The following is a 15456-nucleotide window of genomic DNA, read 5'->3' as shown; positions in this document are numbered from 1 at the left end:
AGTGATTTGTGTTTCATCCAGAAAGACATCTAGTCCTGATGTGATGACCTCCAGAGAGAGAAAATCCTCTGATAGCCTTGGTAACTTAATCACATTTGCTGTTGCAATAGATACATGTTTTTTCTTGAACACGCTTAGTCCCAGTTTTTGACCAGTTTTTTATTGCAACTTCCACTGACAGAGTCAAAGGCATTTTGTTTCTTCTTGGTGCCCTGGCCCCAATGACTCAAAAGTATGTTCACTTTTCACACTGCAGCAGAAGGCTGAAGTATTTTTGCTTGTGTTACCATCCTGATGAAGCCAAATGCTGAGATGGAGGTGTTGCCACAGCAGCCTCAGCGTGACCAAGACAGAGCCAAAGTGGGACCCAAAAACTGGCTGTCCCTGTGCGCAGAGCTTCAGCTTTGCCTCTTTGTAGCAAATCTGTTCTAAAACAAACAATTGATCTGGTCAAATATCGTAATGGTTTCAGAACATGTAAAGATGTTATTGGATTTCCAACATCAGAACATTTTGTAACAGGCTCTGTAACTGTCTGGCTCAGGTGTGAAAAGCCTCCAGCTCATAAAATGGAGTTTGAGTGTGGAACTATTTCTGTGGACATGTGGAAGCAAATTTTTTATTCCTTGTTATAATCATTTAATACTGAGGATTATAGGAGCCTGACACCTTAAAATTAGACTTAAAAATTCTTATTTTGAATAGATTTTCCCTATTTTCTGTACCTGATTTAGCTTAGCACTCTGGGTAGCAAAGGCCATGCCATGAGGTAAGGTTTTGATTGGAGCTCATCTCTGTTTCCATAGGAATAGTGACTTGTTTCAAAGCATTTGTTTGTGATATTTAAAGAGAAAGGGAGAGAGGTTATTTCAGTTTGCTTGACAGAATTCATTTATGTGAGCAATATGTTATATTAATGCAAGATCACCCACGCCAAGTACTGTAAATGGCTGCCCAGGTCTTGTAGCCTTTCACCTGGAACACTTACCCAGTTTTCTGACAGAGTGGAAAATACATCTTCTGGACCTTCCCAAATCATAGCCCCAACTCCTTTGGTAGCCATTTGCTTTTCAAAGTAATTTCCAATTTTGGGAGACTTTAAAAAGCAAACAGAAGGGCATATTTTGATTCTGACAGCAAATGCTTGGCAGTTCGGTGGGAGACGTGTGGCGGTTTCAGATGTACAGAACTTCCCTCTGTAGCAGCCACCCTTTGCTCTGTACAAGCTGGTACATGGCACAGCCTGAGAGTCTGACTTACAGTAAGGGCAGAACACAGAGGAATAACCACAGCCCAGGTTGTGTGTGGACGTGTGCTCATGAGAGGGCAAGACGAGGGAAGAAGGGCAAGTGATGCAGAAGTAATGGCTGGCTACGAGGAGGATGGAGCGCAGACAAGTCTGAGACTTGAGGCATTTTTACCAGCATGTCAATTGGACCTGACTCTGAGTAGATGAAATTGTTTTCTGAAGACAGACAGCCTGCCAATAATTCTGAGCCGGTTTAATAGTAGTGAAAATGCTTGAAGCCATTAGACATCTTGTTTGTGAGGCCCCCATCACCAGCTATGCAGCCGTGCTCATGGTGACACCAGCACATAGTTAATATATATTTACTTTTGGCCATGCCAGGCACAATTCATTCAAGCATATCCAAATTCAAGAAATCCTCTTAAGATTTCCAGGGCTGGGTAGGTAGCTAGGCACATGCAAAGCTTCCATAAAGGAATCAGTGACAAAGCTATAGAGGAAAAACTTGTGTTTATTTTCCCAGGTATTTCAAACTGAAACACATACCATGCTGCTTTGTAGACATGAATTCACTAAAATCCAGGATTCAGAAAAAAGTTACCATTTTCTTAAATAATGAAGTATTTTGAGATGTTTTTCTTGTCTGTGCTTTTATCTCCTGCTGAGCTCCCCTCTTTACGATATGCTGAAACTAATTTCTTGACCTGTCCCCATGTCCCTGTTTTCCCCTCCTACTTCCTCTGTCTCTCCTCTCACTCAGCTCTGCCACCCTCTCTGCACCGAGCTCAACATACTCCCAGCCCCTTCCTGCTCCCTCTGAAAACCCATCTGTGCTGTGAAACTCCCCACCTACAACGACCCCATATTGCTGTCTGGATCCCACTCTCTACTTGTTTTCTCAGTTTAAATCTGTTGACTTCAGAGGTGTTGCTTCTCCCCTTGCAGCTTTCAGCAAGAGTCAGAACCACTGCATCTGCCCAGGCTGTTCAAGGATAAAGTCTTCCTGGGGAACAAGAGGCTCCTGCTGTTTCCTCAGCAAAACAAAGCACTCTGCACCTACTGCTGGTATTAACAACATTTCCAGGTTGAACTGGAGCTTCTTCCCAGGAAAAGAGCATCCTTGTAAATGTCCTGCTCTCAAACTCGTCTGCCTCTGTAAGGTGGGGAAAAGGCATTTGGCAAAACCTTTTCCCAACAATGCTCAGAAATGTTAGTGAGGCTTAGGGAAGGCTTCTGCTAGAGGTTGCTTCTGCACTTTGCCAAATCCTCAGCCCTTACCCAGGGAAGCCTATTCCATGCATGCTGCCCAGCATATCCTCAAGAGCTTTTCCCTTTTGCCTAGCAATTTTCAAGAACGTGCCAGAGACGGTTTTCATACACATAAAGCCTGAAGAATGTGTATCTAGCAACTTTGTATTTATAGATGTTACTAATTCTGGATTTTGGTGTGGTTCATGAGGACCAAAGCCACTTTATGACAAGCGTCAATCTCGGCTGCTGACTGAAATACTGGGATATGTCTGTAGCAGAGTGCAGATCTTTTGCTGTCATTCCCTTACTTTCTCAAAGTGTCCTTCCTTCTTTCCCAGTGAGACCACCTCACCATTGGTGGATGGACAGGCACTTCAGAGAAGGAAGTACCTTCAGGAGAGCTACAGACCCATTGTACTCAGCACAGCTGTTGCCCTGGGCTTTGGTGGATACTTAGAAGAATTGCATGAAGTTGTCTATTTAGAGTATTGACGAGGACTATTCAAACCCACAGCATCTAAAAACAAGTATAGCTTATCCCAGAGACACCTGCCTGATGATTTCTGTGTGGGAAGAAACAGACACAGTGAAAGGGAAGTGAAACATTTTGCCCGAAATGGCATCTCACAGAATCAGATCTTCGCAGTGACAAATGTGCACTGAACAGAGCCAGATTTCACATTTTCTAAATGTGTTCTTAGGCATCTCTGTCATCATTGGAAATACCACAGCTGAAGCTGTCCATCGATTCTGCAGGTTTGTCAACTCTAAGTGTTTTTGATGGCTGGGCACTGAGGTCTCTGTTTACCCTGATTTCTCTATTTGCTGCTTACCTGGGCAGATTTCTGTGCCTCCATGAATCCTCATTGATTTTTGTGGGAGTGAAATGTCATTGCTGCAGCAGGCTGTGTACATCATGTGTATTGGAGAGCAGGATCGTTAGGGTTCTGTGTAATTAGCAGTGCTACTAATGTACCCTGTAATGCTTTCTTCTCCAGGGGTTGGCCCTAATTATCTGTGTTAGTGACTTCATCGTCTCCTAGCTCTGCACTGGGGTCTCACACAACCTCCAGTGTGTTTATCCTCACACAGCTGAGGTGTGGGAAGCGAGCACAGTACCAGCTGTTCCTAGGTCAGATGTTGGAGGAGCCTGCACAAAGTCAGGATGAACAAGGAATTGAGCCCAGGTCTGCAGGGCCTATGGCTGAAATGGATTGCTAGACAGGAACACCTCACAGGTGAAGAAAGCCAGGATACAGTCTGGTGGAGTATGAGATTTTTGCAAGAAAAGCAGAGAACTTTACACCTGTGCAGATCTGATCTTCTTAGCCCTTACCTAAAATTGTCCTTAAAAAGACTGAGTCATTTGGGTGTCATGCAGCTCTGTATTGTGATGGGATTGCTCTGTACCCACGAATTAGTAAATGTATGCCTGGGATATATGTATATTTTACTTCTAAATAGGAATCACATTCTCCTTGTTGAATTCCTTCTATTATCTGTATCTTTCTTTTCTCCCATGTTCAGTCAGGCCAACATTGCTTTAATCCTGTAACAATGGCATCTGATCATACACATCTGTTGATTTCTATGCAATAATCTAATTACCTATAATTTTTTTAAAATCCACCCCAATTCACATAAAGCTTTCTCTTTTTTGTAGTTTCTCTTTTTTGAAGTTTCCTGGTGAGATACTTTCAGTTCAAATGGAATAGATTTACATCAGGTCATATGAAATTTCCATTTATAGTTAGCTTTCAAGAGTTAGTAAATTCCAATAACAGTTAATTTCATTATCAGTTCTGTCACACAGCCATGATGAAGCACCCAAACTCAGTGATTATCAAGCTGTTGCAGTTGGGACTTCCCATACTCTAGCTAGCACCTTACAATCCTGATCCTCAGCTGACTTGACGCTGTGAATCTGAATTCCATGTCAGGCAGGGACCTGGGTACACATTCTGCTCTTCCAGGGCATCCTTTGAAGGAAACCTGTGCATGTGGGCAGGAAGGGAGCTGTGGTGTGCTCCTGGAGGTCTTCTCATCTGTGTGACTGGGGGACCAGGCCCCTGAAGGACACCATGAAGCCCACCTGCCCTGCAGTTGAGGTTCAGCCAAGGCACCCACACTAGGAGTGCTCTGCACATAGAAATAGTCACTGTCTGGAACTCTTCACTTCCTTGAGGTCCATGTGGGTGCAGCTTTGCATCCTCCTTTGGGGTCTCTGGCAGGGGGAGTTACCCACCTGTATTCCCCAGCCACAAGGGTCAGGACTGGTTTCCTATTGCTGCACCATTGCCTGGTGGCCTCTCAAGTGCAGAGCTCCCCATTTCCAGCTTCCAGTGAAACTCAAAGCAAACTAGTTGGATTCAAAACCAACCTCTCCTAGTTTCAGTCAGCACAAGATATTTGCATACTTGGTGGGATTTAAGATATCTGTCCTTCTGCCCTGCAGTGGCTTTGTCACCATCCCACAGTGCTGTTAGAGCTCAGGCACCTGTAGGAGCTACAGTTCTGCAGAGCTCCATCTCAAAACCAAGCCATCTCCTCTTTTCACACAGGCAGCTTGCCATTCCCTGGGTTGGCTCCATAGTAGAGCAGTAGCACCCTAGCACAAAGGCACAATCCTCTGCCCTTCTCCCCTGAGCAGTCTGCCAGCTCTGCAGTACATCCCCTAGCTCTCTCCAGGACCCATGGGGCTTTGAAGACACACCAAGTGCCTGTGCTTTTTCTTTTTTTCTGCAGGAGCCCAGCACTCTACAGGCAGCTCTTTCCCAGAGAGGAACTGGAGAAAAGTGATTGCCTTTATCAGATGGTCATCACACAGCCTCCAGTTTAGTGCTCATCTGCGACTAGATTTCACCAAATGCACATTAACCAATTACCCAAATTGGCTCATTAATCAATTGTCATTAACTGATACAGGATCTAGCAAATGAATAAGCTCCATCTTTAACCCTTTGTAGTAGTGTGATTGTAGCTATCTGTGACATGTACTAATGCAACATGCTTATGCTAACTTCTATTTTTTTATAAGCTCTTCATAAGCCACTTATAAATAGAAGCTTAATATGAAGTGTGACAGATCTCTAATCTTTAGTCTCTCCTTAGCCCTCCAAGTGTTTCCTTTCTGGAAATACGAAATATATCCAGTATGCCCTAGATAGTCTCCATTCTTGCTGATGACTTTAGCTCTCAGCCATTGATTCTTTCCACTTCTTAATCAGTGCAAATAGATCAAGGCTGCAACAGTCTTTCTATTTAAAATTTTTAAAAGACAGATTACATCAAAGGGACATTTAAGGGGTGATGAATTAAAAATATATTTTGTTGCTCATGTGATGCTGTGAGGCAGAGGGTCAATGTAATGGAGACATAAAAAACCTGTATTTCTTCTCCATTGCAAAAATGAAGATTGAAGTGGATTATCTAATGGAAGGTACAAATACTGAGAAAATATTGTGAAGCATTTATGAAGTGTCAGTACTTTGTGGCATTCTCTTTCACTAAAGGCCATGTGTGTGATGGTGCCCCTGTCACCACTGAGCAAACACTGTGGCACAAAATGCCTGGTTTAGGGTTACACAGCAAATCAGTTCCAAACCAGGAAGCCTAATATCCTGGTACAAGAAAATTTTTATGAGTCTATACTGAGCTTGATTGTTTGTTTGTTTGTTTACTTCTGTGGGGGAAAAGCCTGTTCCTCAGAGTCTCAGGTAATATGGAAAATTTAGAATTCATACTTCTTCATTTCAGCACGTCTCTCAGATTTTGTTGAGCCCAATCCCTCCAGCATCCAATGTTTTTTACTTTGACTTTAAAAGAAGTAAAACCCTGTAGTTACTTTTCAGCCTTTCCTTACTTTCAGCTATGATCACTATAATAATGAATGTTTCCAGGCAATTCATATATTGATAGGCATTCAAAGATAAGCATATCTACAGTGTTTCTCACAAAAAGGAGAAGACCTGATGTAGAGAACATCAGGTGCAGAACTTGCAGGATTTAAAGCACAGACAAAGCTAATGGCTCAGATTGTAGCCTAACCTAACACTTTCTCAGCCACAGATTCCTCCCCCTTTTTTTTTCTCCTTAAAACTTTTGCTGTTGCGTCACTGATAAATAACAGCCCTTTGCTCGGTAATAAATCCCTTTTGTATTTAAGGTTTTGCCTTCCTACCCATTAAACCTCTCCTCGTCAGCATTACTTTTACTTTTCAGAAACAAATATTCAGTATTATAGCCTAGGAGTTCTTTTGTTTTCCCCCCCATGGATGTAAAACCCTGGGGGATTTACGTATCTACTTGATAGGCTCGCACAATCTTAATCAGCCTATAATGGAGCTAATGGCTGTTTGTCATCCTTGGAGATATAAATTTCCTGGTGATGTCTACTGCAGTCAGTACATGAAGTATGCTCTGACTGCCAGCAAGGTCTAATAACCAGGAGAAGGGCAGCCAGCTTCATTAGGGAGCCTGAGACCGTGCCGGCTGCTTTTGTGGGGAACTGTGCTTTTTGAATGCCGAGAGGGAATAATGGACAATACCGGTAAGTGGAATAAAACAGATCTTCATTCTTAGTGGAGCTCCGGGGTTCGTTTGTATCCTCTCTCACTTGCTGCAGGAGATGTGTTTCTTTAGCCTCTGTGGCTTCTTCCTTTTAAATGTCATTTATTAAAGCAAATTTTTATGTCTAAAATGTGACACACTTAAGTTGTTAACCCCTTAACAGTCTGATTTTTTCTGCTCTGTTTCCTGGAAATGTGAACTTAAACTGTAATGTAGGATCTGCCTTTTTAAGGTTATTTTGGAAGCTATATGCAGGGAATGTGGCAGAAAGGGAAAATGCATGTACTTCAGAAAGAAATATCTCTCACAGTTTGAAATAGGTGTGGATAGGTAACTAATACAGCTAACAAAAAGTAGATAATGTTCAGCTCCCATCTGTCTTATTTTAAGCTGGCTCTGTTTTCTCTGAATAATGCCTTACTCTCTTTCATATTTGGTACGTAAAATACTGAATATATTTGCACTTTTTATTTTCTTTGATGTTCCAACTTTAGATCATGCATTTTCATCCCAAATAATGCACTCACGGTTTCTAAGGAGGGGCACACTTCATTACATCGGTGATGAAATGCATTATTTGCATTCCCTTTTTGCATTACCTTGAATCATGAGGCAGAGAAAAAAGAGAGCTTTTTGGGACAGGTATTTTGCATGCTGCTTTGACTGCTGTGAAACTTGAACATGTCAAGATCTCACAGATTTATTGGTACTAGTGCAGTACATATTAGGAGACACAATCTGCAGTAGATTCAGTGCCCTTTGAAACCTGCTCAGCTCATCAGATTTGTCTAATGTTGACCTTAAAAGTGACAATCACCTCTGCAGTGTGTGTCAAAGATTATTCTATGGTAGGTTTCGGTGATTTTTGGGAGGTTGTGGGTGGTTCGGTTTGATCTTTTTTTAATAGTAGAAGCAAAACTCTTGCTTGTGTCTGCTAAGCTGTCCAGGTCATTCTCATCTCACACATATCATTATAAACTTCTGTGACAAACAGATAAGAGGGTCTTGCTGCCTTAATTTCTATAAAGTCCAGGACAAAAAAAAAAATCTAAATTTAAATTTAGAATTTAAAATGCAACATCATGGAAAATTACATTGCCAGCATATAAAAAACCTGGCATGTAAAATGTTCATTTTTGGAAATAAATAAGATTAGCAATACTCTTTGCACTTGGTGCTTTGGCTAGCTTTTAAGAAGTCTTAATATAATAAATGATAATGACTTGTGTTTGATATTGCATGACGAGGCAGAATTTTGTGCTGGAGGAGAAGGATTCCTGCTCTCTGACACAGAATGTCTGTGAGCAAGAGATACCCTGGCAGGCAGAGCTGCTAATTCCCCCAGGTTTTTACACTCTTCAGCATCAACAACTAACACTACTGAACACTTGATGGAGATACCACTTCAATCCAGCTATAAGAATCTGTTCTGGAATGAGTCATATTTATTTAAAGGCCAGTTTTGGGGGGGATGAAGAAGGAAGCTAGTGTCTGAAAACCATAGAAACAGATTTTCCTCTGTGCGGGTTTTTTTGTGAGGTTGTTGGGGTTTTTTGGTTGGTTGGGGTTTTTTGTTTGGTTTTCTGTTGTTTTGGGGGTTTTGTCCTAAGGAAGAATCCAGTTTGGTTACTATCTGCAAAAAAAGTTAAAATAAGTACGATTTGATGTCTGGGCAACTTACCAGCTATTCTCAACATCTTATAACATTGGTTTACTGAATAACCCAAATTTTTTTTTTTTTTCATGTGGAAACAGTGACTGATGCTTTCCACTTTTAGAAAACAACCTATATACCATCGAAATTGGTTAAAATAACCCTTTCAGACAATAACTAAAATCTAGTTCTTAAAAAAAAAAAAAGCCCTAAACCAACCCAACAACAGATGAAACTAAGCCATATTGAAGACATCATGGCAGAGGGTAAGGCTATGATCCAGTTCATTTCATGGTTACCAGTGATCTTCCTGCTGCCTGTGGTCAGCTTGCTCCAAACCCCCAGGGGGCTTCAGCCCCACGTGGGGTATAGACACGCTCCCTTCTCCAGGCAGCTCTTCTAAGAGTCCAGCCCCTTCCATACTTTGAGTGGTATTAGGAATACACCATTTCCAAAGAGCCTGCAGGGTGCTGGGTAAACACAGCTGAGTCTGTAGAGGAATGTTTAGGGCTCATGATCCCTAATTGGGATGCCAGTGTGGGGACTGTGCAGCTGAATACCTCTATATATCTGGCCTGTCCCTCAGACATCTGGAGGGATGGGAGAGCACCTTTGAAAACCCTTGTGGTGTCATGTGGGCACTTAGGAGATCAGAGAGCAGCAGGATTATTTGCATCCCTAAGCCCAACTGCCTGATTAATTTGTTCTTCAGCAGTCTGCCAACTAAAATGTAAACACACTGATGTATATAAACTGGATACCTGCCCGAATTCTTCCTGGAGAGATGCTATTTCTGGCAATACAGAACTGCAGAATATTAGCAAAGCTGCGTGTTTTAGCTACTGAGTGTTAGAAATAACAATTTAGTATCAGTGTCAGTGAATCAGGCCTCTGTTATTAAACTCATCATGCTGCTAAAGAGACTTTCAAAGTCAGACCATGGATAATTGTTGGGCAAAACTCCATCTTCTGCTCCTCATAACAGAACTATCTCTGTAATTCATCACTCTTCTCCTCTGCCATCATCAAAATTATTTTCTGGCCAAAACTGTCATTTAAAAAGATCAGTGTTGGTAATAGGTCACCTGCATACACTTTTAGCTGTTATGGTTGATGCTATTTTGTGGGGTTTAGAAACAATGTTTTGATTTTAAAAGTCCTTTCCTTTAAGTATTAGATTGCTCTTTTTTTTTTTATTCTGTGTACCGAGACAACTCCACATAATTGTTGTCTCGTGTATTCTTTTAAAAGCCTTTCCTGGAATAACAATAAAATATTCATCCATCTGTGTGGGGCACAACAGGACAGTTCCAGTTGTATTTTTTGCCTATTTTGGCATCAGCTGTTTGTGACAGGCTGTCTGCAGGTATTCAGCTGCAAGGCTGCCTGCTGCTCTGGGCAGGGGAGGGCAGCCAGCAGCCCCCACTGGCAGGTCCTGGGCTCCAGCTTTGCTGCACTCATCGACTTTGGGCCAAACACATCCAGCCTGGAGACAGCAGTGATGTAACAAAACTCATTTTTAAAAAATAGGGAGGTTTGGAAATAACTTGTGGGGTGGACCGGGGGGGAGGGGAAGCAAGTATAAAAACAGCAAGAAACTTGGAGTAGCAGGAGGAAAGAAGCTGTGGAAAAAGAAGCGCTCCCTAATGATGCATTTTGGGGGGGATTTCCTTTAGGGAGTGAGATCAGCAACATCCCTTCCCCCAGAGCTCCTAGTCAGCTGTGTCCTGGCATCTCACCTTAAAACAGACAAGTCTTGTACACTCATTCTTACCAAGAAGAATGCCAGTGTGATGTGCCAAAGGCCTGGGGGAAAAAATCTCATGGGGGTGAATGGCACCATAGTGAGGTCCTGTGTCATGCATACCATACCAGTAGTGAACAAAACCAGGAGGCCTTGTTTCATGTTTCTTGGGGATTTATATGACTTCTTTGCACTTGAAATATTATTTTAGCAGTAATGAGCTTGCTGTGGTTAATTGTTACCCTGAATTATGTAGGTTCTGCAGCTGTGGCTGCAGGCTATACCTTCAAGTAAAAAATGTGTTTTAAGGGGACTGGAGGTCTTGTCTGTTGTATAGCCTGTCTCTGAGGAATATCCAGTAGCAACATCAAACTTTATATTTGACCTATAGTGAAACTTAGAGCTTTCCATTGGGGTGAGACTTTAACTTGAAGCCTGAAATGCTGTGGGATGGGGAGGATAGCAAGTGATCAGTTTAGCCTTCTGCACAGCATCATGTGTTCACAGGAAGGGTAGGAGACACAGGAAACCATTTGTGGATGGAAATTCCCTTGCTTTTGAAGTAAGTGGTCATTTTTGTCTTTCCTTAAGTCAATAGGACTTATTTAGCACTCTTTAAATGTAAGACTGCTGGGATTGAACGCTGGATGAGGATTTGACCTTAGAGACACTTTGTTATGTCTTACCTGTTATTTCGAGGCAAACAGGATGCATCTTTCTAAAACACAGAGGAGAAAAAGAATCAGGCAGAAGAACAAAACTGGGAGGAGGATTTCAGTTTATGATCCTGATTTCTCATCAATTCATAGTGTTCAAAAACCTCTGATGTAGCTGAGCTGATCTGTGCACAGAATTAGGCTAGATAACAATCTCAGTGAGTTGTAAAGTTCATTTGTTACCCATAAAGGGCTCTGAAATCCTTTGGCCATCTAAGGCTTAAGCTGTCTGAATTGTCCCTGTGAATTAGGAAACCCATTAACACAAAACCACTTGCAATGGAGAGGCAGCAGTGTCACCACAGGTTTGTGAGCCCTTGAGACAAATCCCAACTCCAGCTGCAAAATCAGTCACATCCTTTGGCAGCTCCTGTTTTGATCTTTGATGGTACTTTGTCCATGTTCTCCCTAAGTGTGAAAGTGTTTTTGGAGGGGACAACAGCAGGTCCTTTCCCTGTCCAACTCTTATGTAAATGGGGATATCCATGCCATGTTTCTTTTATTGGGTCCATTTGGCATGTTCTATAGATCACAAAATTGTTTGCTCATGAACAATAAAATAAAAAGCAATAAGCAACTCCTTTATACTACATTGTGTATCCTAACTTGCCTCCTATTTTCACCCATGCCCCCGGCTGAAATGAGCACTCTAGTGTATCACAGTTCAGTGTCAGCTAGAAAGTTGAATTTCTTCTTGTAATTTTAGAATACTATTCATGGCTTATTGCCCCTTTACCCAGGAGTTGGCACAGTGTGCTTATAAATCCATGACCTTGGAAAACATTTCTGTGAGGACTGAACTTCCTTGTGATGCTGCTGCTCCCTGTGTTATTTTCAAGTCTCTATACACACAGCACATAGAATGGCTATGTAGGAACTTGCACTAGAGGTAACCAAACACCATGTAGCACTAAAATGATGGAGCATCTTCTAATGTGGAGATAGTCCACCCACCCTCCTCCAAATGGCTCTCTTTAGCTAGAAATGCTGTGGTTCCACTGTGCTGACACACACTCATGATATTTAAAGCAATGATTCCAGTTGCTGCTGTGCTTCTTATGGAGAAGCAGCATGAACTCCAGCTGGTTTGGAGAGATGGTAAAACACTGATTTTACTTGCAAATAATTTATGATTCTTTTTTCTGGTAAAAGCTGGCAAGCATCAAACCATCTGGTTCTGAGTTCATGCCTCATGTTTACATCTGCTGGTTGTGTGGCATTTTTGGCCTGCTGCCTTCAGACCTCTGTTCTGCACTCTGGATCATCACTGCCACCTATGGTGAAGAAGCAAGTGCTGTGCTACAGAAGTAGTAATCCATGATTGAGAGGCAACACTTCTCCATATGTTTCTAGCAAGCATGAAACCAAAATTGCAGGAGCCAATTATTTTCACAGCACAAGAAATCAGTCCAGACAAGGAAAGGTTGTGTTAAGACGTGCTGGCACAAATCGTTCCAAGAAAACCAGCCTTTGTTCCAGGGACTTTGAACCCCAAAACTGAGGGCTGGAAGTGAGTGACAAGGGGGAAAGCAAGATTGCATGACCAAAGAGCTGGTGGCTAATAATAAGGATCTAGTCTGCTGCTGTTTCACCATCATTCATTGTCTCTAACAGTGAGTCTTTTATGAAATGTGGTACTTAATTGTGGGGTGACTTGCAGGGGTATTTCTCTGGGCTCAAAAAGTAGACTAGATGGAATTTTACCAAAAAAATCCTCACTTTCTCTATTTTTTCCCCCTTTGTCTCACTCTTTAAGCCTTTTTTATATTTTCACATAAAACGTTTACGAGGCTTCTTCCTGAAGTGTAATTGGAAAATGTAAGTAGCTTAGGACTATAAGAATACTTAGCAACCTTCTCCCAGCAGACAGGAGCAAATCCTGAATAAAACTGCTGAGTTTGTGTCCAATCATTCTTGCTGGCAAGTGGGGCCCAGCCATGAAGGTCCCCAGGCCAAAGTGAGTGTCCCTAGCCGGTGCCCCATGGAGAGGCAGGGTGCTGGAGAAGACTGGGCAACTGGAATTGTTATCCTACAAGCTATGTGTGCCTGACTCTGGGCACAGCTCCACACCAGAAGGGATGTCTCATTTGTTGCTGGAGATGCAGGAAGAAGGAAGTAGCCACATCCATTTGAACAGATCTATCACCTTGACTGCAGATACTGGGAGACTGAGGCTGCTGGGGTTTGCATTGATACATGTACAGAAGCATCCTCTCCAAGCACCCTGGGGGCCAGTGGTACCAGCATAAGAACTTCCTGCAAAGAATACAAGAAGGGGTGATTTGTCTGCCTTCCTCCCAGAGGAGACAAACTTAACCCAGGCTTGTCAGCAATGAGGTATTGAGTTGCTGGAAATATATGAGTCAAATAGTGGACTTGAGTGAAGAATAAGTTCCCTCTTAACATCCAGTTTTCAAAGAAAGCAAAAGTCTTGGAGAAAATGAATTGGCCAGGGCCAAATATTTGCTTAATCTTAGCTTTCTCTGCAGTACCTTTCTTGTAATGTAACTACCAGGAATTGCTTATTTTACAATTTATTGTATGGGAATTCCCCTTTAAATATACTTCTGAAAAGCAGCAGAATATTTCATGACAATGATAAAGGCAACCCCTACATCTCTGTAGAGAGGCAGGCATAGTGGGAGACAATCCCAGAAGCAATTTTTTCACCCATGGCTTGACCATTGCTAGAAGGCATGCACAATGTAGTTCCAACACAAATATGACAGCAGCTGGTATTTCCACAGGAGACAAAGTTGTGATCAATTCCTCCTAGCTCCAGCTCCTGCTGACTCACAAGTCCCTTCTGTCTTTCTCACTGGGACTTGAGTCAGTCCAAAAAACAAGGGGTATTTCATTATGGAGGCTCGCCTGGAAACCATGTGGAGAGATGAACTGAAAATATGGCGATCTCAGACATACAATTTGTGCTGCTGGGAGCTGTTTATTGACATTTAAATCATCGTTCAGCAAGACTTTGTTATAGCCTTACTGTCAGGGAAAATGGTTTGTTGATGGAAGAAGCCTATGGAGTTCATGATTGTGATTTTATCACAGAAACAGGCAATATATTTTAGCTGCTTTTTTTGCAGCTGCAGTTGTTGTATGTCTCCTTTTTCTTATCTTTTCTGTTTCTGTTTTTATTGTTTAATATTATTAAAATAACTAACATGACTCATTATTCTGGTTTAATTTCAAGTGAAATTTGGCAACTTCTACTGGTGAGATTAGGTTTAATTGCTCTTGGCATTTTAAAAAGAAATGCAAATGACAAAGATATTAAACTGACAAATTATGACAGCTCACATAACAATTTTTACAATGGTTTTTTTCCATGCATTTTTAATACCCAGAATAGTCACCCTTAATACCACCATATTTACAATAAATCATTATTCTAATGGACACATTTTGCTTTGTCAGGCAATACACAATCAGCAGTTTTCAATAAAGAATCTGAAAACTGTTCAACATTAATTCTGTGACACAAACTCATAAAAGCCAGACAATTTATAAATGGGGCCAATATGCTGCCCTTAAATTGGGATATTAAGGAATAATTAGAGCACAGTAAGGGCAGGTTGCCAAATGTAACTTTAAAATCCCCCAGTTTGTATCACTTAGCACAGTGATTGTAATGTATTATATGCCTTCTGTAGGGCATAAACATGCATTTCCTACAAAACAGCTTAAGGCGCCCGCAAGAGGTTGAAGTAGCTGTTTACTTTGGCATGAGTGGCTTCAAGAGGCATAAAGCACCACAGAATTTAGGAACAACGATGGCTTTGGGGTTAGAAAGGGAAATGGGAAGCCATGGTAGAGTCTGCTTTTCTCAGTGTTTCTGCAAAACTCAGCAATGGAGTGTTTTGTTTGTTTGTTCTCTCCTTTGGTAACCCGTGAAGGCCATGTCTGCTGGGGGTGACCGGAGCTCCTTGAGGCAGCTCTGAGCACGTTGGTATGGTGTGGTGCCTTTTGCCCAGCAGACATTAATCTGAGCCCCTAAACAGCACAGTCACATCAGCCCTGGGGGCTGGACCCCAACTGGCAATCCAGCTGGGGTGAGATGGGATGCAGGGTCTTACACCTGCACAGCATCCTGCTCAGGACACAGCTGCTCTACTTCCAGTTCTAGTTCTAATTCTAGTTCTAGTTCTAGTTCTAGTGGAGGATCTTTCACCACTGTGCTGTTAACTGATGCAGACCGTCCTCAGAGCCTACCCCTGCCCATGATTTTGGAGGTGCTATCCACCCTGATGAATTACCTGTCTTATTT

At 42.1% G+C, this 15456-nt stretch overlaps 1 protein-coding gene across 3 annotated transcripts in view; it reads left to right on the top strand.

Annotated features, from left to right (window-relative positions):
* The window catches only part of PHACTR2 (phosphatase and actin regulator 2), a 128417-nt gene that overhangs the window by 19908 nt on the left and 93053 nt on the right, over positions 1–15456 (top strand). The window contains exon 1 of one of the 3 annotated variants that reach the window (XM_038130861.1): positions 6621–7049. The exons of the other annotated variants lie outside the window; for them this stretch is intronic. Coding sequence (XP_037986789.1) covers positions 7037–7049 — 13 coding nt within the window. The 5' untranslated portion in view covers positions 6621–7036. Of the gene's footprint in view, positions 1–6620; positions 7050–15456 lie in introns of those variants that run through there. 3 annotated transcript variants of the gene reach the window in all.

This window comes from Motacilla alba, chromosome 3, assembly GCF_015832195.1.
Source record: "Motacilla alba alba isolate MOTALB_02 chromosome 3, Motacilla_alba_V1.0_pri, whole genome shotgun sequence".
Taxonomy (NCBI): Eukaryota; Metazoa; Chordata; class Aves; order Passeriformes; family Motacillidae; genus Motacilla; species Motacilla alba.
The sequence above is the reverse complement of the archived record's forward strand: the minus strand, read 5'-3'. Positions and strand labels throughout refer to the sequence as shown.